We start from the raw sequence: 26896 nt of genomic DNA, 5'->3' as shown, positions 1-26896 counted from the left end.
AAAATAAATAAACGGCGTTGCAAAATTCTAAAGCGCCTAAATCTTAATTCTAAAGAAAAAAGCACTTAAAGGATTTTACGGCAACGCCTAAAAATCTATAAAATAACTACGGCAAAAACTAAGTTTAAAACCAATTACGAACGATAAGTATACAAATTACGAATTAAACGAATAAAAAGATACAAAATATAAAAATAAAACTTAAAGTTATAAAAATACATTTTTTATAAAAATATTATTTTTATATTATTTATTAAAAAGGTACTAATTTATAAATTAATAAAACTAATTAAAACTTAAAATACAAAATTAATTAAAATTAAAACTAATTATTATTAAATTAAAACCCTAACTATAATTAATTAATATAATTATTATTAATAACGTAACCCTAATTCGATAGTCTGAGGTTCAGACCTGTCACCTCACACCATGCGAACGCATGAGTTTGAGGTTATACTTCCATGCGGTCGCATGGCCCGTTAATTCAGAAATTGTATTGGGCCGCTACAGTACTCGGCCCGATTACTTTTTATTTTAAATTTTTTTTTTGATTTTAATTTATATAAAATATTTATATAAAATATAAAAAAACTTATATTTAAAATTCTAAAAATAAAAATATTTTTTAATTTTATATATCTTAAAAATATATATATATATTTAAACACTTATATATATATATATATATATATATATATATATATATATATATATATATATATATATATATATATATATATATATATATATATATATATATATATATATATATATATATATATAGTATTTTTTTTATTTTTTTATTTTTTATATGTTTTTATATAAATACAAAATATTTTTACAAAATTAGAGATGAGAAATATAGCGTAAAAATATAGCGTTTCGCCAGGTCCCCGGTATCGGCGCCAAAAACTTGATGTGTGCAACGGTGGGGTACGAAATACTATTATTTTTATTACAAAATACTATTAAATACGATATAATTTTACACAAGTTATTTATTTATTTATAGAATGGATATACCTAAACCTTGCTACAACACTTATAGGCAGTGTACCTAATCGTAGAGTAGTGTAGTTATTAGTAAGTCCGGTTCGTTCCACAGGGAGCTAGTGATTACGTACTATATTTTTATACAACTATATATATATATATATATATATATATATATATATATATATATATATATATATATATATATATATATATATATATATATTTTAAGCGTAAAGATAAATGACAATAATTAAAATGCGTAAAATAAAATTGCGATAAATTAAATGACAGTATTTAAAGGTACAATGAGATATAAAATAACATAATTATGCTTATTTAAACTTCCGTAACCATGATGTTTGACGTTTTGATTTTAATTTATTACTCTAGGTTAATTGTCCTTTGTCCTGGTTTATTTGATACCTATCTGGGTTTTGCCCATAATAGTCCATCGGTCATAATTATAAAATGCTCGTCAAATTAACCTTATTCTCGAAGTCAAATATTCCAACTAATTAGGGATTTAAATTGTAACAAGGTTTTAATACTTTGTTAATAATTACACCAGGTTATTGACTGCGTGTAATCCAAGGTTTTAATACTTTGTTAACAATTACATCAATTACATCAATTACCCTTGTATGTAATCCACCCCTGTTTTAATAAGATATGAAAATTAATTTACCCACTTGATCAGTTTGAATAATCAATTACCCAACCCGAATAATTAATTAAATGATCGTAAAAGATGTCGTATAAACGTCACTAAATAGGACATGCATAATCATTTAATAATTATTAGATTAACTAATTTGAAGATAGGTTCGACAGATTCTAATGAGTTGTCATTCGATTATACAATACCCCCCATCTATTAATAGTCCATAGTCCAATGTCCACAACAAGTGTCGGTCTTTTGTCCAAACCCGAATTATGGTACAAAATCCATTAACTCCGTCTTAATATTTAGTCCAACATCACGATTACTTCGGCTCAAATAAGCATAATAATAACTTAGTTACAAGACATTAATTTAAAAAGGAAGAACATAGCTTACAATGATTATTTATCACGTAGCGTTACACGGACAGAGTTCCGACTTTAAAACCCGTAAAAAATTTCTTACAATAACCCAATTATTATTAATCTTAACTTAAACTTAATATAAATATAAATATAGTTTACATAAAGAAAGAAAGAAGAGTGTGAAGGTGTGTGTATTTTCGAGCAGAAAACGTATCAATTTATAGACTTGGCCTGCTTCTGACACCCGTGCGATGGCATGAATTTTGTGCCTCCTGGCCATGCGATCGCATGGCCCTCTGATCCAGATATTTTTGGCTTTTAAAAACGTGGGCTCCTGAATTTTAATAATATATAATATAATATATATAATTAATAATATATTATATTATATTCTTGTGCATAGTTGACTTGTAATTTTAGGTCTGTTGACTCGCGCGTTGATGCTCGGTTTATGTCTCGATTTCGGATTTTTGAACGTCTTTTCGTATGATTTAATATCTTGTACTTTGCGATTTGCAACTTGTAATTTGCACAAAAAATTATTTTCCTTAAAAGTATGGTTTGATAAACCGGCATTCTGATAGCTGATTTCAATAACATCTGACAAGTATGGTTTCATAAACTGGCATTCGTATAGTCGGTTTCAGTAAAAGCTGTCAAACACTAAAAGCTGAAAAACAGTAATAGCTGCAAGAACAGTAATAGATGAGCTGACAAACATTAATAGATAAGCTAACAAATAGTAAGAGCTGAAACCAGCGTTTATAATGCCGGTTTATGTTATGGTTATATAAGTTGCTACGAACGTGACAAAAACAATACCTATGTTCCCACCCATATTGACTTGTACAAATCCCCATCACATGTAGGATACCAGGGTGTCGATCTGTTATGACACAAACCTGTCTATTTTGAACGACATGTTGTTGGAACATTTCTAAAAACCAAGTCCAACTAGCGTTAGTTTCGTTGTCTACTATTGTGAAAGCAATTGGCAGAACTTGATTGTTAGCATTTTTTGCAACAGCTAGAAGCAACTTACCATTGTAACTACCTTTTAAATGGGTGTCGTCGATGAAAATTATCGGTACACACATTGTATATGCTCTAATAGCTGGACATAAAGCCCAAAAGACATACTTGAATGTATCGACATCGTTCTCATTTGGAGGGCCATCATTTAAGAAATATATAATTGTATTCGGATTGGTATAGAGTAATTCATTTAAATACCTGGGTAGCTCAGCAAAATTACTTTCTCAAGTTCCATATATCCGTTCAATTACAATATGCCTAGCATTCCATGCCTTGGCGTATGTAACATCCACTTGCCATGTTCGTTTTATGAATGCTTGGATGTTTGCCACCAGAATACTAAGGTCAACCTTTACTAAATGGTCAATGTCGCTAGCAATCAGGCTTGAGGTTTGTTTTCAGCGACATTTCTATAACAATTGAGAAAATCGTGTCATTTAACAAGTTTCCATACCTTGGATCTATTTTTAACTGAACCACCACAACCACACGAACAATGTCTCTGTTCTTAATGTCCTTTGTATTTTGGGCTAGTTGTGTAGCATTTTTCTTTCCAATAACCCGGTCTACTGTCTTCAACGATGATTTCTCTATTATTTTGTATATTCCATCTCCGAACAACATATAAAAGTTTGGCTTTGTTCTGGAAAACCACTCCTTGTGTAATAACATTGGAATCCTTATTCCAAATAACCTATGATGTTTCGTCGTCATCATCAATACACAAAAACTAGCCTCACCAACTCTATTAAGAATACCGAAACGTGAAACAGGGGCATCTTGTGGCAATGGCTCTTCTCTACCGGAGTCATCCGAAAGATTTTCTTCAACACTATAGTAATCCACTGTACGGTTACTAGCAGTTGACATACCTTCATCATCACCAGAATCTACATGTTGTTCGTCATGTTGTTCTTCATGTTGATCTTCTTCTTCAAAAAATGTTGAGTGGTTGCAAGATGTAGATGGACCAGCTTCAAAATATTGAATGAGATTCATAAAACTTGGTACTTGTGGGTTTGGTAACATTTGCTGATACTGAATTTCAATATGAGCATGATAGTGTTCATCACGCTGAGATAAAAAAAAATACATTGTTTCTAACGTTTGATCGTCGACAAGTTCATTTATGCAATTATGATTATAAACATACCACAATATCATTTTCAACGAATGTGTTCTTTGATCGAAACCTAAATAATTGTAAGCCATATTATTTAACTGCATACAATTAATCCGCTGAGACATGACAAAATTCCTTGTAAATATTGTCTCATCACCAGTAAGCCAACCATTTTGAAAAATAATTCTGCCACCCCAAAGATTAACCATAAATGGACGAACTGTATTCATTTGATTATGTGAGTTTCGTGTTTTTTGAGGTTTTTAAGTGATGATTTATGGATTTCTGAGATTCAATTTCATGTTTTTGAAATATGTTTATGTTCTTTGTGATGATGTTAATGAAGTTAAGTTAAAAAGGAGTATAAATAACAGTAAAAAGATACGAAATATATAAGATAAGGTTTTAGAGTCTTGTAAATGAATAATTCAGCTAGGGTTGCGTCAGAAAAGTCTGCCATACCGAAGTTCTAAACTCCAGTTAGGTCTTTGTATCATTTGAATCTATTATTACTTTTTCGAAAAATAAAATAAAAATTGACAATGGTTGGCTTCATCCAACTTTATATAAACGTGTGAAGTTAAACAAAATACAATCAAATCTTATTTTCCATCCTTACTACGTAGTAGTATAAAATGGTACTCATTCTACATAACATAGCAACACCAAAACCCCTAAAAACACAAAGGCAATTAAACCATTACTAATTTTGCCCAAATAATATCCTCAAGCTATCAATGGGTTCAAAATCATACGATGAACTCCATGGAAGCAACAATTGGGATGGCCTTCTTGACCCTTTAGACTTGGATCTACGTACTCTAATTCTCGGATACGGTGATCTTGCATCAGCCGCTGAACGACTATTCAATTACGATGCAGGGTCCAAGTACAATGGCTATAGTTATCATGGCAAAACCGCATTTTTCAAAGGAGTTATGCTCCCTTGGGCTGAATCCAAGTATCAAGTTACATATTTTATTTACGCCACTTCTCGTGCGAAAGATGGTCTTAATTTTGTTTTTCCTGGTCGTGAAGGCGGCGAATTAGAAACAAATTGGATGGGGTATATAGCTGTGTCTAATGATGAGTATAGTAAATCAATTGGTCGTCGTGAAATATGCATGGTGTGGCGTGGGACATCTAGGCCTTACGAATGGATCGACGACATCTTGGAGCCAACACCAGTATCAGCTAAACCACTGCTCCCTGGTGCTGACTTAACAGGTGCAGCTTAACCCTCTTAACTTTCTATTTAATGGATATTTTTACAAGTTTAATATAACTTATATATCAAATTAATAATATAACTGTTATAATTCAGTAGGCTTATAACTAATTTTGACCTAAGCCTATACAATCCTTAAATATGAGAGAGTAGTAATGGAAGAGAGAGATAGTATATTTCTTATATGTAAGAAAAATGGTGTGTATATGTGTGTTCATTATCCACATATATATAGTACAAATTTTACTATCCATATTTGACTAATTACCATCCATATTTTACTACTAAATTTACAACACTCCCCCTTGGATGGTAATTTTTTTTAAAAAGCAATTAATACTGCCTCGTTAAAAACCTTTCTAAAGAAAACCCAGTGGGATAAAACTTTAGCTAAGGGAAAAAGAGTGCAGCATAGAGTTGACTCCCCCTCAAGTAGACAACGCTGAGTCGTCACATCTTTTGAACTTGCCTCATGCCAATATTGTGAATGTATGTTTTGAAAAACAGCGATTGACAGTGCTTTGGTATAAAGATCAACAGAGTTGTTGATTGAACGTATCTCATTTTAATCTGGTTGTCTTTTACGAGATCTTGAGTATATGAGAAGAATCTGAGGTTTTCATCTGAAACTGTATCATCTAAATCTTTTATGTACAAGTTTGGTCCACGTGATTTGTCTACAGTCTCCTTCATGGTTTGTTCAAACTGTTGTTTTAATTCCTATTCCCTTTCAGTCTTTTTCTGAGCCTTACTAATATACCATTCTTTTCCATCAAACTTATGACCGTTGAGACCGTTTATAACTTTAGCGCCTCATCAACATTTATGTTTTGTTCTGTCATTTTTTGATACTCTTCTTTCATTTGTACTATGTAAGCTGTATTATCTTCATAGATAGTTGTTAGGCTTTTATAGCGTTCTAGTCCACAAGAATCAATAATGATTTGTATCATTGATCTTAACTAAAATCATTCCCGAGTAGCTTCATGTAATGCAATCACTTCGGCATGATTTGATGATGTTGCAACAAGTGTTTGTTTTGAGAACGTCATGATATTGCGGTGTCTCCATTTAGGAATACATATCCAGTTTTGAGATTTAGCTTTATGTAGATCAGATAAATAATCTGCATCTGTATAACCAAACAAATCTTGTTTCGAGTTGTTAGAATAAAATAATTATAAATCAGTAGTTCCCCGAAGGTATCAAACTATTTGTTTGATCCCATTCCAATGTCTTTTGGTATGTGCTGAGCTGAACCTTGTCAACAAATTAACTGCAAAATAAACGTCAGTTCTTGTACAATTTGTAAGATACATAAGAGCTTCAATTGCATTAGGATATGGTATTTCTGGTCCCAGAATATCTTCATGATCTTCACAGAAATTAAATGGCTCAGTGTCAACATTAAGTGATCTAACAATCATAAGAGTAGTTAATGGTTTTGCCTTGTCCATATTGAAAATGTTTTAAAATCTTTTCTGTATAAGCTGTTTGATGTACAAGTAAATCATTAGGCATATGCTCAATTTATAAACCAAGGCAATACTTGGTTTTTCCGAGATCCTTCATTTCAAATTCTTTCTTTAGAAGTTGAATGACTTCATGAATCTCTTTATTTATACCTATGATGTTAAGATCATCAATATAAACAGCTATAATCACATATCCGGATGTTGTTTTCTTAATGAAAACACATGGGAAAACAAGATTATTTGTATACCCTTTGCTTATCAAGTAATCACTTAATCGGGTATACCACATGCGACCCGATTATTTCAACCCATAAAAATCTTTGTGATTTAATGGAATACATTTTCTTGTGTTTTGCATCAGATGCTTCTGATACCTTAAACCCTTCATGTATATTCATGTATATATCATTATCAAGTGATCCATACAGATAAGTAGTAACAACATCCATGAGATGCATTTAAGTAACTATTAGGTTGATTAAGTATCTAATAAGTAATTGTATCCATTACAGGAAGATAAGTTTTCCTTATAACCCATTTTCGGTCTTTGTGGGAAATCTTGAGTTACAAGTCTAGTTTTGCCTTGTAACTTTATTTGCACATTTCTTTTTCGGATAAAAATTCATTTGTATCCCTTACGTTTCACATCTTTAAAAGTGATAACGATTGATCCGAAATTTTTTTATTGAGCGATTCTAGTTCAGCTCGTAATGCTCCTTTCCATTGAGCTCAATCATATCTATTTTGATATTTAATTACAGATTTTGGTTCTAGATCATCATCTTTAATCATGATGTCATTGTAATATTATATGAAAATATCTCATCAAGATTTTTCATTTCATTTTGGGTTCCATAATATTGCATAAGTTATCGCAATTTATGTATTTACATTTATCAATATCCTCTGCAGAAGGAATATTGATTTGTGGTTCTTCTTGAACACTTTCTTTTACCTCATTATCAGCTGATTTTCTTTTTCGAGGATTTTTATCTTTGGAACCAATTGATCTCCCACGTTTCTGGCGTGGCAAAGACTCATGAGTGACATTATTGCCAACTTTTAGAATTTCAATTCTAGCTGAAGCATTTAACGCTAGTTTATATGATTTAGTCACTCCTTTTTGTATCTGTAAATACATCGGGTAATTTATTTGCAAGTTCTTGCATATGTATTATTTTTGGACTTTCTTTTCGCATTCTTTTGTGCGATGATCAAGATACATTAATTTATGTTCACATCATGCAACATCTTTTTCTTTATTACCCTTTTTTTTCCCACCCTAATATAGGGAACAATTTTTCATTATAATGACAATCAGCAAAATGTGCTGTAAAAACATCACCTGTCATGGGTTCAATATATCTTATAATTGAATATGTTTCATGTTCAACATATATGCTCATCCTCCTTTGAGGACCCATTTTAGTGTGTTGTGGTGGTGCGATAGGAACATAAATCGCACAACCAAATGTTCTAAGATGGAAAATATTTGGCTCTCGACCAAAATTAAGTTGGTAATGGAGAATATTTATGACTTGCACTTGGTTTATTGCGAATTAATGTCGCATCATGTAAATTTACATGTCCCCATATAAATATTGAGAGTTTTGTACTCATTTCTAATTGTCTAGTTATAAGCGTTTATCTATTGATTCAGCTAAACCAATTTTGTGTATGCACAAGAACAACTGGATGTTCAACAACAATCCTTGTAGACATATAATAATCATTAAATGCTTGAGATATTAACTCATCAGCATTATCAAGTTTCATCCTTTTAATGGTGTAATCAGAATAATGTGTTCTCAATTTAATAATTTGTGCAAGAAACTTTGCAAATGCCATATTATGGCTTGATAACACACAAACATGAGACCATCCGCTAGATGCGTCTATTAGAACCATGAAATATAAAAATGGTCCACATGATGGATGAATTGGTCCATATAAATAACCTTGAATTCTTTCAAGAAACATTGGTGATTCTTTCTCAATATTCATTTCATTAATTACCATATGTGCTTTTCATTAATCACCATATGTGTTTTTCATTAATCACCATATGTGTTTTTTCATTAATCACCATATGTGTTTTTCATTAATCACCATATGTGTTTTTTTTCATTAATCACCATATGTGCTTTTCATTAATCACCATATGTGTTTATCATTAATAACCATATGTGCTTTTTCATTAATCACCATATGTGCTTTTCATTAATATATCCTTTTTCGTTCATTTTATCAAGTTTGCAATACCTGATATAGTATTTATAATTCCTTCAGTTGATTTCAAATTAATGACATATTTCTTAGATTTTGTACTTTAGCAGTATTCAAATTAAAATTTCAACAAGATAATCAAAAAAATCTATTACCTGCAAACAAGTTACAATTCGCAGTACATAAAAGATAACACCTAATAAACATATGTGTTATGGTTTAAAATTATTTATTTAGGGGTGACACATAACAAGCTAGGCATCTTAGAAAATTCAGGTCATTTAAGTCTGAAGGTAGCTTAGGGTGTACTTAATTAAGATTTTTCAACAGATTCACTCACGTTTTCTTTTCAAACCAAACCCCCATAAGTTTGTAACGTCACATAGTGTAAACTAAGGAGAGGGCAAACGTACTTCTATAGATTGATTTTATCGGACTAAAACAAATAAAATTAAAATTATTACATCGAGTATGTTGGCGTGAAAAACGAACTAAAAATAGTGAATATACGAAGTACCAATTTGACAACAAGAAAAAGTTTCCACGTATACGGAGGATCGTTGCTCTTTTTTTTTTAATTTTAACTAAGTAGTACGTACGTTTTTTATATTACGGAGTAATAATTTAATTAAATATATGCAAGGAGACATGCAGAATGAAAAAAGGAAAAAAAAATAGTTGATCCACATCTTGTGTCACCTGTTTTGTAAAACATTATTAAATATAAATGAAGTTACAAACAGGATAATCATTTCCATATTGATAAAAACATTTAATATAAAAAATAAAGGTTATTACATCTTTATTTTTAAGACTAATAAAAGTATATATCTATATCACATCGATTCTTCTTTTAAGAGCTTTATTCCATACCAAGCCTAGTGAAGAAGACAGCGATATTGACTACGGAGTACTTTTTATTTGAATGTTCAGAAAATCATAGCATATATATATATATATATATATATATATATATATATATATATATATATATATATGATGATTTTACTTTATATATTTATATAAATAAATATAAATAAGTTTCTTTTAAAATCCATGTTAAGCTTTCAAAGATATACATTAACATTTTTTTTAACTCAAATATAAAAAAATATATCTAAAATCTAAATTGTAAACTATAAATTTTGTTACGCTTATGTCAAGTCTTTGATTATTACTGTGTAAGCTCTATTATTGCCATTAAAGAATTCTCAAATTCTTCAATTTGGCGCATGTTAGCATGGGAAGGTGCACATTAGCAACTAACCAAATGAATCCAAATAATCAGTCCTTTTTAAAGGGACCCATTCCCGTGTAAATCGGGGTCATGTTCGCCATCCTCCCTATCTCCCTATGTAACACATTTTTATTTTATAATGTACTACCCATAAAGCATAATGTACATTATCTTAAACTCATGTGCTTTTTTTTTTTTTTTTTTTTTTGTTATTGTACCATTGCAAAATCCAGCAATTGGTCAATATTTTTATGAAGCATAATATACACTCTCATGATAAGTTCTTTTATATGGTGCTTTTTGTTATAATGACTTGTTAATAGTATATATATATATATATATATATACATATATATATATATATATATATATATGTATATGTATGATTATAATATCCCACCATATGATTGTTTCCTTTCTATTTCCTATCCCAATCGACCACCATTATTTCCAACGAACCTCATAATTGAAATTTGTGCTATTAATTTATTTACTATTTAACTTTTAAGATTATAAATTTAAGAATAAACATTAGTATGCATGAAATAAATAATGATTAATTGCATAAGTAATCATAAATGTTAGATAACATATAAAGACCCCATCGTATTCGTATTGATCGGAATTAATCTCGACCCATGGTACCGTGTTGTCAAATGACGTGTTGCGTACATAAAGTACCGTGTTGTCAAATGACGTGTTGCGTACAATCATGAGGTCTTATTAACATAAATATAAATGTTAGTGAAGTTAATAAGAGTTAGATTACAGAAAATATAATTCAGGCGGTATAACCGGCCATATATAACTTAAATAACATAAATATAAATGTTAGTGAAGTTAATAAAAGTTAGTAAACATAAATGATAGTTAGGCGACAGTGTCGACCATATATAATTTAGGTGGCAGAGCCAACCATATAATAAGAACAATACAAATGCACTAAGAACTTAATAAAAATTAGTAGTTCAAAATGTTAGTAGTCCAAAATTTGATATGTCCGAGTCTGAAAAACCTTAATAATTTCATACCTTGATTAGTGACTCGTGATCGTTTGAGATATCCTTTGATTACACTAAGCTCTTCGTGCTGATAACGTGTTATAATTCAGTAGGCTTATAACTAATTTTGACCTAAGCCTATACAATCCTTAAATATGAGAGAGTAGTAATGGAAGAGAGAGATAGTATATTTCTTATATGTAAGAAAAATAGTGTGTATATGTGTGTTCATTATCCACATATATATAGTACAAATTTTACTATCCATATTTGACTAATTACCATCCATATTTTACTACTAAATTTACAACAATAACTATGTATATATCAAGTTGAATGGGTACACTTTTTGGTGACATCTATTTGGTGACATCTATTGAAAGCTGTAGGATTGTGAAGGTTACTATTTATCTAGTGTGAAGAAATATCACAAATATTTTATAAATTTTTCAAAATTCACACAATTCTCATACTTCGGAACATATTTTCCTTCATTTATAAGCTAGCTAGTGCAATTTTTTGGTCATGATGTATGCGACTAGCTAGCTGCATGCATCTTGCGTGCGTATCATCAATCGTTCAAGGTCAATGTTCAAAGACTATATATATATATATATATATATATATATATATATATATATATATATATATATATATATATATATATAGGGGCAGGATCAATGGGGAAGTAACCAATCGGGGGGAAGCGGGGGGAAGCAAAAATTTTTTTTTTTTCGTTTTTTTTGAATTTTTTTTTCCGGCATCAAGATCACACGAAAATATGAACATTTAGAAGAGACACTTCGTGATGAATGTTATTATTTAGGCGGAAAAACGATCGACAAAAATAACATTCAAGATAATATTGTTCGTGAAGAATATGAATGTTTTTTTTCTTCATATTTTGTGAAGTAAAATTTAGCGCGATCTAGGGTTTAGGGTTTAGGGTTTGGTGTTTTGAGTTTATTCCATAAACCCAAAACACCAAACCCAAAACCCTAAACCCTAAACTCTAAACCGTTCGTGTTAAAAACTCAATCTAAATCCTAAATTTAAACCCTAAATCTAAACCCTAAACCCTAAATTTCTAGACCCTAATGTCTAAACCCTATAAACCCTAATATCTAAACCCTAATATCTAAACCCCAATAGCTAAAACCTCAAAATACGTTCGAAAAACACGATAATTGTTGTATATTACTTCTTCGAGCGTTTTTCCGCCAAAATAAAAACATTTATCACAAAGTGTCTCTACTAAATGTTCATATTTTCATCTCATCTATAATGTTCGTGAACAAAGTTTTTTCAAAAAACGAAAAAAAAAAAGTTTTTTCTTTCCCCCCGAATGGTTACTTCCCTCTTGATCCTACCACTATATATATATATATATATATATATATATATATATATATATATATATATATATATATATATATATATATAAAAACATTCAATGCATTGAATGTTTTGCTGTTGAGTTTTTTTTAAGGGGTTAGAAATTAGGGTTTAGAAATTAGGGGGTTATAAATTAGGGTTTAGCTATTAGGGTTTTGGGTTTAGAAATTAGGGTTTAGATTGAATATTTTAACACGAACGGTTTAGAGTTTAGGGTTTAGGGTTTTGAATTTTATATGATGTAATACAATGATTAAAAGTTCAAAATCTAAATGATTTAAAAGTTTTAATTATCTTTATTTTTAACAATAATAATATAATATGATTGATATGATAATTAGAATGAACCCTCCAAAAGATGTAAAATTATTATATTTATATTAACATATTAAATGAACAGAAGATAACGAATAATTGAATTGAAAAAGAAGTAAAACTATATGGTTAAAAGAGTATTTCAACGTTGAATGGTTCGATAATTTTTTTTTTTTTCATTCAACATCATTGTAAATAACGTTTCGAGTCATTTTGAATTATATAAAGTAGAATTTGATATGGTGTACTTCGTGTTGTGATTTATATTGTTGAATATAATGAGATAAATTGAGCTCTAATTAATACTTTGATTGGATGCAGGGACTACTGATACACCACAAGTCATGGAAGGATGGCTTACAATGTACAACACAAAGGACCCAAACTCCGAATTCCTCAAATCAAGTGCCCGAACACAACTCACCCAAAAAATCAAAGAATTACTCTTAAAGTACAAAGACGAAAAAGTAAGCATAACATGCATAGGGCACAGTCTTGGTGCATGTTTAGCAGCTTTATCGGCTTTTGACATTGCCAGAAACGTTGTGACACCTGATATAAACGTATCGGCTTTCATTCTTGCTAGTCCACAAATCGGAAATCAATCATTCAAAGATGAAATTGAGAAACTACCTAACCTTAAGATATTAAGGGTTAAGAATGAGGGTGACATTGTCCCATTTTGGCCAAGTAAAATAGTAGAATGGTTTAATGAAAAAAAATGGAATATCCTACCAAGTGAATTACTTGAGTTTGTTGATGTTGGTGTCGAGTTATGGATCGATAGCGATAAATCGCCTTACTTGAAAGTCGACGTTCGAAAATATGTGTATCATAATTTGCAAGGTATGTTGCATACTTTGAGTGGTTGGAATGGGAAGGATGGTGAGTTTGATTGGGGTATATGCGAGAGAAGTTTAGGGTGGGTTAATTTGTCAACTGATTTTTTGAAAGAAGAGTACAAAATACCAGCTATTTGGTGGGCTGAAAAGAATAAAGGAATGGTGCTTAATGATGATGGTGATTGGGTTTTATCACCGATATTAGATCCTAAAGACCATGATCTTCCGGTCTACTAGTTCTATTCTATCCATGAGCTAGTTACACGATTTACGAATCTTTGTGTTATGTTATGTTGTGTTAAATAAGTAAACTTGATATAAAAGTTTAGCGTGTTTACTTTCTGGTACAAGTGTGTGTATGTATGTAAACCAACCAATAAGCACTTTCATAAAGGGTTGTAATAGTGTGTTTTGCTGCATGTTTTTGTATTATATATTTATATTTTTTGTATTAATTCATGCTTTTATATTCTTTGTATTAATTCATGCTTTTAGACAACTTGCGGGCATAGTCTAACGGTTCTCCCCATGTACTTTGTGTTATGGGATAGGGAGATGTCATGTGTTCAATCCTTAGAGATGACATGATTTTCTTTAAAACAATTGAACACCAATAATGGTGGTATATATTGACCCTATAGGGAGGTTTTACCGGATTCGTTCACGGACCTCTACCCAGGAACACTGCCCGAATGGATGTGTCCCCGGATACCGTCGATCGGGTTCGGGTTTCCACCCGAACGTGTGTGATACGTGCAAATGATGATGGTCGTTGAAATAAATGATCTACTAATGCCAAAAAAATCTCCATTAAAAAAAATTCATGCTTTTAGAGTTTAATATTTACCTAGTAAGTGTGTGTTGTGAGTGTTTACTTATTATATTTAATAATTATATTATAATTATAATTATATCAATTGCAACTATGTTTCTAGTTTCTACTGTTCACTCAATTATTTTATTACTGAAGGGTATTTTAGTCTTTTTGCACCTTAGATATTTGTTGGTGATGGTTAACCCTCTTGGTCCTTCATTTTTCTAGATCTTTCACGCCATTTTCACCCACACTTCCATCGCATCACTACCATCTCCGGTGCAACAAGCGATGGCCACCTCAAAGTCCATATTTTAGTTACTAAATTAAATTAAGGTTATGTTTGATTATCTCTTAATGAAATGATTCATGGTTAAATGATAAATCGTTCAACATTTAACGCTTTTGTTAACCTCTAAATAATAACAAAAATGGTGAATGAAATAAATTTTTGTACTAAATCATTCAGAACTGAAATTATCTCTTAACTATTAAACACCTTCAACTTTTTTTTAGATACCCTCCTTAACATATATACAACAGTTATTATACAATTATATTGTTTTATTTAATCATTTGATATGTCAATACATTAATTTTACATCATTTAGAATTTTCATTCGGAATGATTATCATATAAATTATATTAACTTTGTACTTTTTCTGCATATTTGAGGACGAAATTATTGTTTAAATTATCGTAACTTTTAGCTCGTTTATACATCTTTTGGCGAAAATAACGAATACTACATAACAAAGGTAGATTCATCAAAAGATGAAAGGCCGAACAATAATACAACCAAAATGTTGACGAGACTCGAAACTAGAAAACGAACCCTAAAACGTTATCTACAACCGTGCCAAGACAACAAAAAACCAAACCACCAACACAAAAAGGGGCAAAACTAATACACCAAAGAGCGTTTGCAACACATAAACGCTAAACTAAATAGAATCTAAGATACCGCTTAAACAAAACCTAAACAATAATGGTACATGGTGCTAAACCTTAAACAAAATTAACTAACTCATAAATCGAACCAAGAAATAGACCTTCACGACCCTTTACACCCAATTTGATCACGAAGAACTTTCTTACATGAGCGGTTGTCAAACCAATAAGATAACACATTTGTTGACCCGTCCCCGATCAATTAATGTGATCAATAAACCTCGTTTTACAAGACCTTTAAAAAAACATGGCCCATTTTCGTCTCAAGCAAGCACTTCATCCTCATCCCGAAGAACAACCGTTCGACTGCCTTTTTATGAATGTGTTAAAGGAATTGAAATCCGAATGAATTAGAATTAATAAGTTCCATGAAATGTGAAAAAAAATGTGTAATTTATTGACATGGAATAAAATTGAATTTCATTTTATAAAATAACTAAAAAGTTATACAAAAATTTTACGTTTCTCATTTTTGTTTTCATTTTCAATCTCGCGTTTTTAGTTGAAGTTTTCATATTCGCGAATTGAAAAAACGTAAATATTTGAGGATGTTTTGAGTTTTTATAAACTTTTGAGGATGTTTTGATTTTTTATAAATTTGGAAAAATTCAAATCCATTAACTTGTTTGATAGAAATTTCATAGATGAAAGCAATTAGTAAAGATTTTAAGAAAATATACATATATTCATTTGGAAAATACACCCAAAAAAAAGGAACTATTCATTTGAAACTTAAATGCGCTTTCTTCAACTACAACCCTCCATCTTTACATATATATTCAATAGAGCCTATTTTGGCTTTTCTTCACAGCGATTTTTAATGAATAAGTACATTTTGCTTCCTCATTATTACAAGAGGTGGTCTTGGCTTAGTGGTTGGCTATCTCCTTATATAAGTATTCACCCCATGTTCGAATCCAGGGGGTGTTTTTTTTTTTTTTTTTTTTTTTTTTAGGCTAGCGATTTTGAGTCCAGCGAAGCGGGCCGACCCGAATACTTGTTTTTTTTTTTTTTTTTTTTTTGGCTAGCGATTTTGAGTCCAGCGAAGCGGGCCGACCCGAATACTTGTTTAATTCATTTCAAAATAAAACTAAACTAAGGAGTTCGATTTTAAAAAAGCCTGATAAAGGGATGTGCAAATATAATTTTTTAATACATTTATACTTTTATTTCATAATGGGGTCAAGATGGTTATTGTAAAACACTTTACTCGGACTACTATGATCGATTAGGCTCAACATCATCCAATCTCCGATCCACATCTTTATACTACATCTTGGGAGGAAGTTTTAGAACGTGTTAATGCTTAGCTGCTGCGATGGGAGGAAATTCAACAATATATCGGTATTGCTCCCCAAGTGTTTGATGAAATGCCTCTGCAAACTTTCTCTTATATCTACTTAGCACATAAGATCATTGACCAGAAACATTGGGTAATAGGAAACACCCACATTTGATAATCGTATTCATACTACTATCAGATCATCATTTTAATGATTATAGTTGTGTTCTAGAATTTAGTTGTTTTTTCATTCGGGTCAATTTACTCAATGAAGAAAATGAGTTCGTTTAACTTGTTAACTTTACTTTATAACTGTAAGCAGCTATGGGAACTCGGACTAGTCTTGGGAGTTTGATGAATATTCTACCTCCAGTAGACTTTTGCTATGTATATGGTTAAAGTCATTATCTAATAATACTGACAAGGTTACCGTTCCATCTGTTACAAAAGTTATGTTTGCTTTGTTCTCATTGATTATGTTGATTTATCTGATATACTCATCGATTGAATATTATTTTCTTGGTGTATAATTCCTCAAGATTGGCATTCCGACGTATGTTACTACTCATTTTGCCAACTTAAATTGAGTTTATCACATAAAGTCCATTATCTAATGCCTAAACGACGACCAAACACTCGAACGTGAGAGCAAGGGATCACCCAACGAATGGTCTTGTCATGTTATTATTATTAGTTTTTTTTTTTTTTAGTTCGGTCAAGAATCTAAAAATGATACGGGATCACTATGCCTCATAGATGGCATCTGGTAGAGCAAAACTGTTGTTTTTTTCATGTTACCCACTTTGAATTTTAGAATATACTTATTGTGAAATATTTATTTGAATCCTTAAATTTACTTGAAATCCAAAAGACCAATCAGAGCGCATCAATCACATGTGGTAAACGCGGGAGGTTCACATGTGATTGACTCCTTTTATTTATTTATTTCTTTTTTTAATTTTTTTTTTTAATTTTAATCTGTTGTTAGAAAAAGGTTTAAAAATTAGGGTTTAGGGTTTAAATTTAGTGTTTAGATTAAGCTTTTAACACGAACGGTTTAAAGTTTAGGGTTTTGGGTTTACTAAACCCGAAACCCTAAACCATAAACTCTAAATCAGGCTAAATTTAAAAAACAAAATTAAAAAAAAAAAAAAAAACATAAAAAAAGAGGAGTCAATCACATGTGAACCCGCGTTTACCACATGTGATTGTCGCGCTCTGATTGGTCTCTTGAATTTCAAGCAAATTTTAAGATTTTAAATGAATACATCTGTATACTTATTATATATATTGTTTAGTTGGTTTATTTTTAAATTTCTAAAGTTGCAGATCAAATTGGAGTTGGTGTACACTTCAACCCGTTTGTTTCTTGGAACAACAAGGTAGTTTTCTGTAATGCGTCGAGCGTTTGTTTCTCATAGTGATTTATTGTTGTTCCTTTAACTTTGATAGATATGTAGCAGTTATACATGTATTAAAATGTTCATACGAATGATCTATCTCATGATATGCTGAATTGGGATCATTATTACCTTTGTCTTCGTTTACAGAAACTTGGTGTACACTTCAACCCGTTTGTTTCTTAGCCATGAGCTATCTATTACCGTATAAACTTGGGCTAACTGGTTGTATGTCTGGAAATTTACCAATATTTATTTTTGCCATTTCAGGTGCGTATAATCGTAGTCAATATGGATATAGAAATGTCAACTTAATGGCCGTCTCCTCTTCTGCGCTGCTACCACGTAGGTTTTACTTCTGTTCTCATTATTAAGCTTGTCTAAATTTTACCGTTGGAGCTGTTCTTAAAGAGATATAAAAAGTCTTGCTCATCTTCAACACTAAGTTGTACTATTGCTACCGATAAAACTTTTCCTAATGTTATACTGTAAGAATTACTGATAACAAATGAGACCCTTTTTTACTTCATTAAGAATAAACTAGAATAGCTGATAACATAATAGGATAGCTATCTTAAAGTTCGATTTTTTTCGGCTTAATTTTTGCAATTTATAAACTTGTCAGGTTGGGCTGGCTATACAGGTATTACTTTCTGTCCAGAATGTCCTTGGCAACTGAATTTGGATTATAAACTTGTCACTTAAATATGATTACATAAACTATATTATATTCTTATTTGAATATACATTATTTTTTATATAATGATTTAGGATGTTGCACTAAAATTGTAAAAACTTTCGGCAGATTTTGATCCATTCAACCAGCTTCATTTTTAGCTTTTTTTATTTTGATTGTTTGGCCCCTCAGAGATAAAACGTTACCCAAATTGACTCGTTCACAACTAGATGGGTCGAAATTCATCCTCTAATTCTAATTTACTCTAACACAAAAAAAAAAAAAAAAAAAAAAAAAAACTCTCATTATTACCCTGCATAGAAGAACAGGTTTTCGAAATCAATACACAAACACAATCAGTAACAGAACTCACTTGTACTAATGTTTAACAATTACATCTCTCTAAGCATCACTAGTATTCGATCGGTTTCGTTGAAACCTGCTAACTGAACTCCTTCGTGGCATCGGCTCTATATCGCTCGACACCGAATTTCTCCCTTCAGCCTGATCCTTAATCTCACGTCGTCGAGAACCCATCGACGAATTTCGACCATTTCCCAAAAAAATCTGACCCAACAATTCCTCAATCGATTCAGGTGGCGAGTATGATTTCACAGTTAACAAACTCGAAAACTCGTCCAAAAATTCTGAATAAACCGGGACAATAAGCTTCACGGTTGCCTCTTTTATCTGCTCACGTAAATCGGGCTCGGGAATTATGTACTTACTTGTATGCCTTTGCGCGATCTCTTCAAACCCCTTCAAAAACGCTTCGATCTTACCCTTTGCAACAGACTCGATTCCTTCATCGTTAACATCTACCATGTCTTCTTTATCAAGTAATCTCACCAACGGGCCCCATGCTTGCTTCTCGTACAAGTAAGCAGCTTCTTCTGCAACAACTTTGTAATTCTTCCTCATGTAACTCTCACCCAATAATTTCGACAACTCGGTGTTCTTCGTCCTCATGTAAATATACCAGTAAGTATTCATGGTAAACACATGATAAAGAACTTTATCTTTATAACCCGACTTTTTAGACTCGATATTTCTATGTAAAGCTTCCATAACATTCGAAACCGCTTCTTTTAGCAAATCTTTATCGGTCTCGGGTGCTGATAAAATTCCCGCCTTCCATATGTGTTCGGTTCTGAGTACCTGAGCCATGGGTGCACTGTAATTATCAGAAGTTAGGTATTTCAGGTAGTTAATGGCGTATCGGACTAATTTTGGAACCGACCCATCTTGTGGTGAAGGCAACCCATCTTGGTTACCTTCAATCTGAAGCCCAAATTCCCAATAAACTTTAGTCGAAGCATGAATGAGAAGCTTTTCTAATTCCCGAAACCGAGAACATATATCAGCTCCTGGCTCCCCTTCAAAAATGTCGGAAAACTCGATTTTCAGATTTTCTAAAGAACTAAACATGTCTAATAACTTAAAGAGCTTTTGTGGCTCTTTATTACTTCGGGCAACACCTTCCCCGAACCGGAAGAATACTGCCATGATTTTGTCGGCTATTTTAACGAAGCATTCTTGCCAGATCATACCGTCCATGATGTTTGTAAGTACGTGGTTGCATAGATTCTTTTCAGAAACGAAAACGGTTCGGACTGCTAGTTCGAAGTGCTGGATCCATAGGCTTATGGAAGTCTCTAAACTTTCCCATTCCATCTCATCGATTTCTTCGGGTTTGTAGGTTCTTAGGTAATCTGGGTTTAGTCTCATTAGTGCTTTTGCTGCTCTCTTATACCTTACCTGTAATAACATTTGAAATTTCATAAACTTTTAAGACGGTAGTTCGTGACGAGAGGGTTGGATGAGTTTGGAAATAGGTCTTTCAATACGGGTGTCAATGGGCTGGATTAGTTGACCCGCATATATAGGTTACCCTTTTCCCAAAAGAACCATGATATGTAGGATCGTGTTTAGCCCGACATGTTTTACATATAAGCCCATGAGCTTTCTAGTACTCTAAAACCAGTCAGTGATAGAGGGAGGTTTTATATGCATACATTAGTTTCTTTTAATTACCTTGACGAAGATGTCGATGCATATATCCAAGCAATCATTAGCCGTAAGCGTTTCCGATATCCGTCTAAGTACTTCAACCTCCATCTCCGTCCCCAACTCTGCAACTTCCGCCACATCACCACCGTCATCACCGTGCACTCCAATATTATGATGCCTCAGCTGCAGCAAAATCCCTTCAAACTCATCTTGTAAGTTTAATAAAGCCTCGTCTAGTAACCCGTCAAACTTCATAGAATCAACTTCCGTTTCATACAACGCCTTTAAAGTGACCAACGTCTCTCTTAACCGTTGAGTTCTAAATTGATCAGTAGCTTTAGTCCTACTCAAAAACTCCACCACCTCTTGCAGCCGTTGAATCGCAAGCCCACCCTCTTGACTAATCAAATTAATCGCTATATTCAACTTATCAACACAATCAACATACTTGATTAGTAACCTTAGTCTCCTGTTTTGAGACTTTTGGTCAGGAAGTTTTGTTGAAATGTCGACAAGTTTTCGCTGCAAAGATTCAGATATCCTGAACCCGTCAATGAGTACTAGCGCTGGTGAAACCGCCCGGTTGATCCGTGTTTCAAGTGATTTTGAGGCAATGGAAAGCGATTGAATAGGCGCTAATCTTCTTGAAGCTGCATTTAGACTTTCTTGTAGAGAAGTATAGTTATCGTCGAATTTTTGAAGGTTTGTTTGCAAGTTTGTTGACGAATCTAAAACGATTTTGAGTTCAGAACATGCTGATTCTAGCTTGGTCAGAATTGGGAAATCTTCCATATTTTGTGCGTGTGAATGGGCTGCTAGGGGGTGAGATTATGATAAGATCAATAATGTTGGTTTAAAAGACAAGATTAGGGTGGCAACATATGATTATATAATGAGAAGATATATTGAAATAGAAGCAAAGACTAAATCTCGATGTAAACTAAGAAACAAATGGCAATACAAAATTGGGTGTGGACAAATCAATGGGGTTGGAGGGATACAGCCGGGTGTGTGTGTTTCTTGATTTGGTCACATTCGTCATCACTTGTTTCATGAGTGTGACATCTTTTGACTCTTTAAAGTTCTGTTTAATAATATGTTTATATAAATCTGCATCTTACATAAATTATTGTGTAAGCATTATTCCAGTTTTCTTATTGCAGATTAGTAAAGTTAAAGTTTACGAACACGCTAATCAAAGGTCTTTTAGACACAAGCAAGGAACTATTTACTTTTTGATCTGGTTCTAGTGATTTTATAAGACTAAACATATGGTAAAGCATTATTAATAATTAAATGCATCTTAAAACTAATGATTTAAGCATTCGATGATCAGAAAGTTCCATCTAGAAACATGCTATATATCAGGGTGATTTTCATAGTTTAGTAAATAAAGCGATTAATTATATATAGTGAAGATGAAGATGTATGATGAAAGACTTTTGAGAGTATGTTATAAATATTAAGTGGCCGACAACTTTTGCAGATATAATAAAAAACATGTGAATTACAATTGGATAAATTGTGAAGCTGTACATGACTTTATGTAGTATAAATATCGGACGAATGTAAGCATATCGATACACCATTCTTGAAATATAGAATATTTTGCTCTCTTCTTCACTCTTCTATAATATCAATATTAATAATATATCGTCAAGAATCAAGCCTTAAAAGGTAGTTATAAACTCCTAAACTCATAACACGTTATCAGCACGAAGTGCTCCGTATAATCAAGGTTTATCTAAGCAAGCACAAGTCACTAATCAAGGTAAGAAATTCTTTAACGATATCTTCTATTATTTATTAGTAAGGTAAATATTATTATCATCATAAGTAAAATTATATTTCTGTAATCTAACTTTTATTAACTTCACTAACATTTATATTTATGTTATTTAAGTTATATATGGTCGGTTATACCGCCTGAATTATATTTATGTAATCTAACTTTTATTAATTTCACTAACATTTATATTTATGTTATTTAAGTTATATATGGTCGGTTATACCGCCTGAATTATATTTCTGTAATCTAACTCTTATTAACTTCACTAACTTTTATATTTATGTTATTTAAGTTATATATGGTTGGTTATACCGCCTGAATTATATTTCTGTAATCTAACTCTTATTAACTTCACTGACATTTATATTTATGTTATCTAACATTTATGATTACTTATGCAATTAATCATTATTTATTTCATGCATACTAATGTTTATTCTTAAAATTTATTATTTATGCATAATATGTTTATTCTCTTAATCTTCGTATTTATACTAAACGTATTTATACTAAACGTATTTATACTAAATGTATTTATAGTAATCGTATTTGTACTAATAATTTTTTTTATTAAAATTATTATTAGTACAACGAGTACATAACAGTCGTTAACGTCAACTAACGACGTTACAACGGTCATATATACATAACGGTTGTTAACGTCAACTGACGACGTTACAACGACTATATTTTTCAAATATAATATAAACATCTCCGTTTTCACATTTTCACAAATCAATCTTCATTTTCACAGATTACCACTCTCAAAAAGTTTTTTTTGTAGTGATGATTCACACATGATTCACACAAGGATGATTTTTCCTATTGTATTGGTCATACTAACTATCATCATTATTGCTAATATACCACCGGGTGAACCTATATTCTATCCTGCTCTTGTGGTTTTATCATTTGTAATCATGCCATTATTCTGTTGTTTGCTACTTATGAATTTAAAATGATTCTAATTTCATTTTATTATTTGTCTATGAATATAAGTTGATTATGATTATGATTTATGTTGTTCATCTTTTTGATAATAGAAAATGCCGAATTTGAAAAGGCTTAAATTTGCTCCTTTAGAATCAAGTGGGAACAACTACTTAACATGGGTTATGAATGTAGAAAAACATCCCGAATCAATCGGTATTTTAGAAACCCTGAATGAAAATAACAATTGTTCCGAACAAGAGAAAACAATAGCAAATATTTTTCTTAGCAAACATATTGACGAGTCCTTAGAATCTACATATTATATGATCGAAGATCCAAGTGTATTATGGAAAATACTCAAAGATAGATACGATATTAATTATCAAGAAATAACGGTGATCCATGAAAGAATAAAATTGAAGATGTTAGTAGACGCTCTTATAAGAATCCCGGAGATTCTTATTAATGATCTGGTAACGTGGATCATCAGTCTAGTATTTCTTGAATACATGAACTTCTTGTTTATCTCTACAAATAAGTCTCAAAAGAAAAGAAAACGAGAGTGAATATGTTGAAAAATCTTGATTAAATAAACCCCGAGCTACCTTGAGACTTGAATGGTTTGAATTTTCTAAGATGCCTAGCTTATTATGTATCACTCATAAATAAATGGTTTTAGACCATAACGCATATGTTTATTAAGTGTTATCTTTTATGTACTTCAGATTGTAACTTGTTTGCAGGTAATATAATTTGATTATCTTGCTGAAATATAACTCATTATTTGCTTATCTTATTTGAAGTTTTAGTATGAATCCTGCTGAAATACAACATCAATTAAATGGTAAAGACCTATATATTGCAGATAGTGGTAACATACACACTATGATCAAATCTAAGAAATATTTCATTGATTTAAATCAAATGAAGGAATTATAATTACTATATCAGGTCTTGCAGCGCATATGATTAAAAGCGCATATGATGAAAAGTGCATATGATGAAAAGCGCAGCGCGTATGATTAAAAGCGCATATGGTGAAAAGGATATATAATGAAAAACGCATATGGTGATTAATGAAAAAGCACATATGGTGATTAATGAAAAGCACATATGGTGATTAATGAAAAAAATATTGAGAAAGAATCACCAATGTTTCTTGAAAGAATTCAATGTTATATATATGGACCAATTCATCCATCATGTGGACCATATTGATATTTCATGGTTCTAATAGACGCATCTAGCGGATGGTCTCATGTTTGTGTGTTATCAAGCTGTAATATTACATTTGCAAAGTTTCTTGCACAAATTATTAAATTGAGAACACATTATTCTGATTACACCATTAAAAGGATGAGACTTGATAATGCTGGTGAGTTAACATCTCAAACATTTAATGATTATTATATGTCTACAGGGATTGTTGTTGAACATCCAGTTGCTCATGTGCATACACAAAATTGGTTTAGCTGAATCAATAGATAAACGCATGCAGCTAATAACTAGACAATTGGTAATAAGTACAAAACTCTCAATATTTATATGAGGACATGTAAATTTACATGATGCGACATTAATTCGCATTAAACCAAGTGCAAGTCATAAATATTCTCCATTACCAACTTAATATTGGTCGAGAGCCAAATATTTTTCATCTTAGAACATTTGGTTGTGCAGTGTATTTTTAATTGCACCACCACAACAAATGGTTCCTCAAAGAAGGATTGAAATATATGTTGGATATGAAACATCTTCAATCATAAGATATATTGAATCCATGACGGGTGATGTTTTTACAGCACGTTTTTGCTGATTGTCATTTTAATGAAAAATTGTTCCCTAGATTAGGGGGAGAAATGAAAAATAAATAAAATGATGTTTCATGATGTGAACATCAATTAAGGTATCTTGATACTCGCACAAAAGAATGCGAAACAAAAATTCAAAAAAAAAATGCATATGCAAGAACTTGCGAATAAATTGCCTGATGCATTTACAGATACAAAAAAGGAGTGACTAAATCATATATACCAGCAATAAATGCTTCAGCTAGAATTGAAATTCCAAAAACTGACAATAATGTCACTCATGAGTCTTTGTCACGCCAGAAACGTGGGAGATCAATTGATTCCAAAGATAAAAATCCTCGAAAAAAAATCAGCTGATAATGAGAAAGTGTTCAAGAAGAACCACAAATCAATACTTCTTCTGCAGAGGAGATTGATAATGTCAATACGAAAATTGCAATCAATTATGCACATTCAAAAAAAAAAGTTATGGAACTAAAATGACATGAAAAATCTTGATGAGATATTTTCATATAATGTTGCATATGACATCATAAATGATGATGATGATCCAGAACCACTATCATGGAAAAATAGACACGATTGAGATCATTGAAAAAGAGCAATACGAGCTGAATTTGAATCGCCCAATAAAAGAAAAGTTTTCAGATGTATCGTTCTCACACCTAAAGATGAGAACTATGTGGAGTATATATGAATTTTTATCCGATAAAGAAATGAATAAAAATGAAGTTACAAGGTAAAGCTAGACTTGTAACTTAAGATTTCTCTCAAAGACCATGAATGGATTATGAGGAAAACTTATTCTCATGTTATGGATGCAATTACTTTTAGATACTTAATCAGCCTAACAGTTTCTGAAAAAATTAGAAATGCATCTCATTGATGTTATTACTACTTATTTAAATGAATCACTTGATAGTGATATATACATAAATATCCATGAAGGGTTTAAAGTATCAGAAGCATTTAATGCAAACCCAAAGAAACAGAGGCGGAGGTACATATAACATACTGTGGGCATGTGACAACATCCAATAACCCACTAATACAGAGCCCAATAGTTAATTTAGTGAAAAATAATTTGACTGTGTATATGTGACACCATCAAAATTTGATGTGCACCATCTTTATACTAGTCCGTACTAAGCAAGTAAGCAGCTTAATTTTGCTAGTAGCCCAACAATTTTTGTAGGATGCCCAACTAGCCATTATTTATTTATTACTCCGTATTTATAATTTTTTAAACTAAAAAAAAAATTTTTAGTCAACAAAATATAATTTTAGCAGATGTAAATTTATCTTTATACACGTAAATTAACAAATT

At 31.4% G+C, this 26896-nt stretch overlaps 2 protein-coding genes and 1 long non-coding RNA gene across 3 annotated transcripts; 2 read left to right on the top strand and 1 right to left on the bottom strand.

Moving 5' to 3' along the window:
- Window positions 1-4862: 4862 nt before the first annotated feature.
- LOC139845442 (phospholipase A1-IIdelta-like) lies at window positions 4863-14165 on the top strand. The gene is made up of 2 exons (XM_071835699.1): window positions 4863-5410; window positions 13382-14165. The coding sequence occupies exons 1-2, from the start codon at window positions 4921-4923 to the stop codon at window positions 14137-14139; spliced, it is 1248 nt and encodes a 415-aa protein (XP_071691800.1). The 5' UTR covers window positions 4863-4920; the 3' UTR covers window positions 14140-14165.
- Window positions 14166-16852: 2687 nt separating this feature from the next.
- On the top strand, window positions 16853-18879 carry LOC139904269 (uncharacterized). Its single transcript, XR_011778720.1, has 3 exons — window positions 16853-17012; window positions 18280-18332; window positions 18621-18879. It is a non-coding gene; the product is annotated as an uncharacterized lncRNA (long non-coding RNA).
- Window positions 18880-19428: 549 nt separating this feature from the next.
- Window positions 19429-21828, bottom strand: LOC139840492 (exocyst complex component EXO70I-like). Its single transcript, XM_071830757.1, has 2 exons — window positions 21061-21828; window positions 19429-20784 (listed from the first exon to the last, which is right to left on the bottom strand). The coding sequence occupies exons 1-2, from the start codon at window positions 21826-21828 to the stop codon at window positions 19429-19431; spliced, it is 2124 nt and encodes a 707-aa protein (XP_071686858.1).
- Between the last annotated feature and the right edge of the window lie 5068 nt (window positions 21829-26896).

The sequence above is a fragment of the Rutidosis leptorrhynchoides genome, chromosome 4 (assembly GCF_046630445.1).
Source record: "Rutidosis leptorrhynchoides isolate AG116_Rl617_1_P2 chromosome 4, CSIRO_AGI_Rlap_v1, whole genome shotgun sequence".
Lineage (NCBI taxonomy): Eukaryota > Viridiplantae > Streptophyta > Magnoliopsida > Asterales > Asteraceae > Rutidosis > Rutidosis leptorrhynchoides.
The sequence above is the reverse complement of the archived record's forward strand: the minus strand, read 5'-3'. Positions and strand labels throughout refer to the sequence as shown.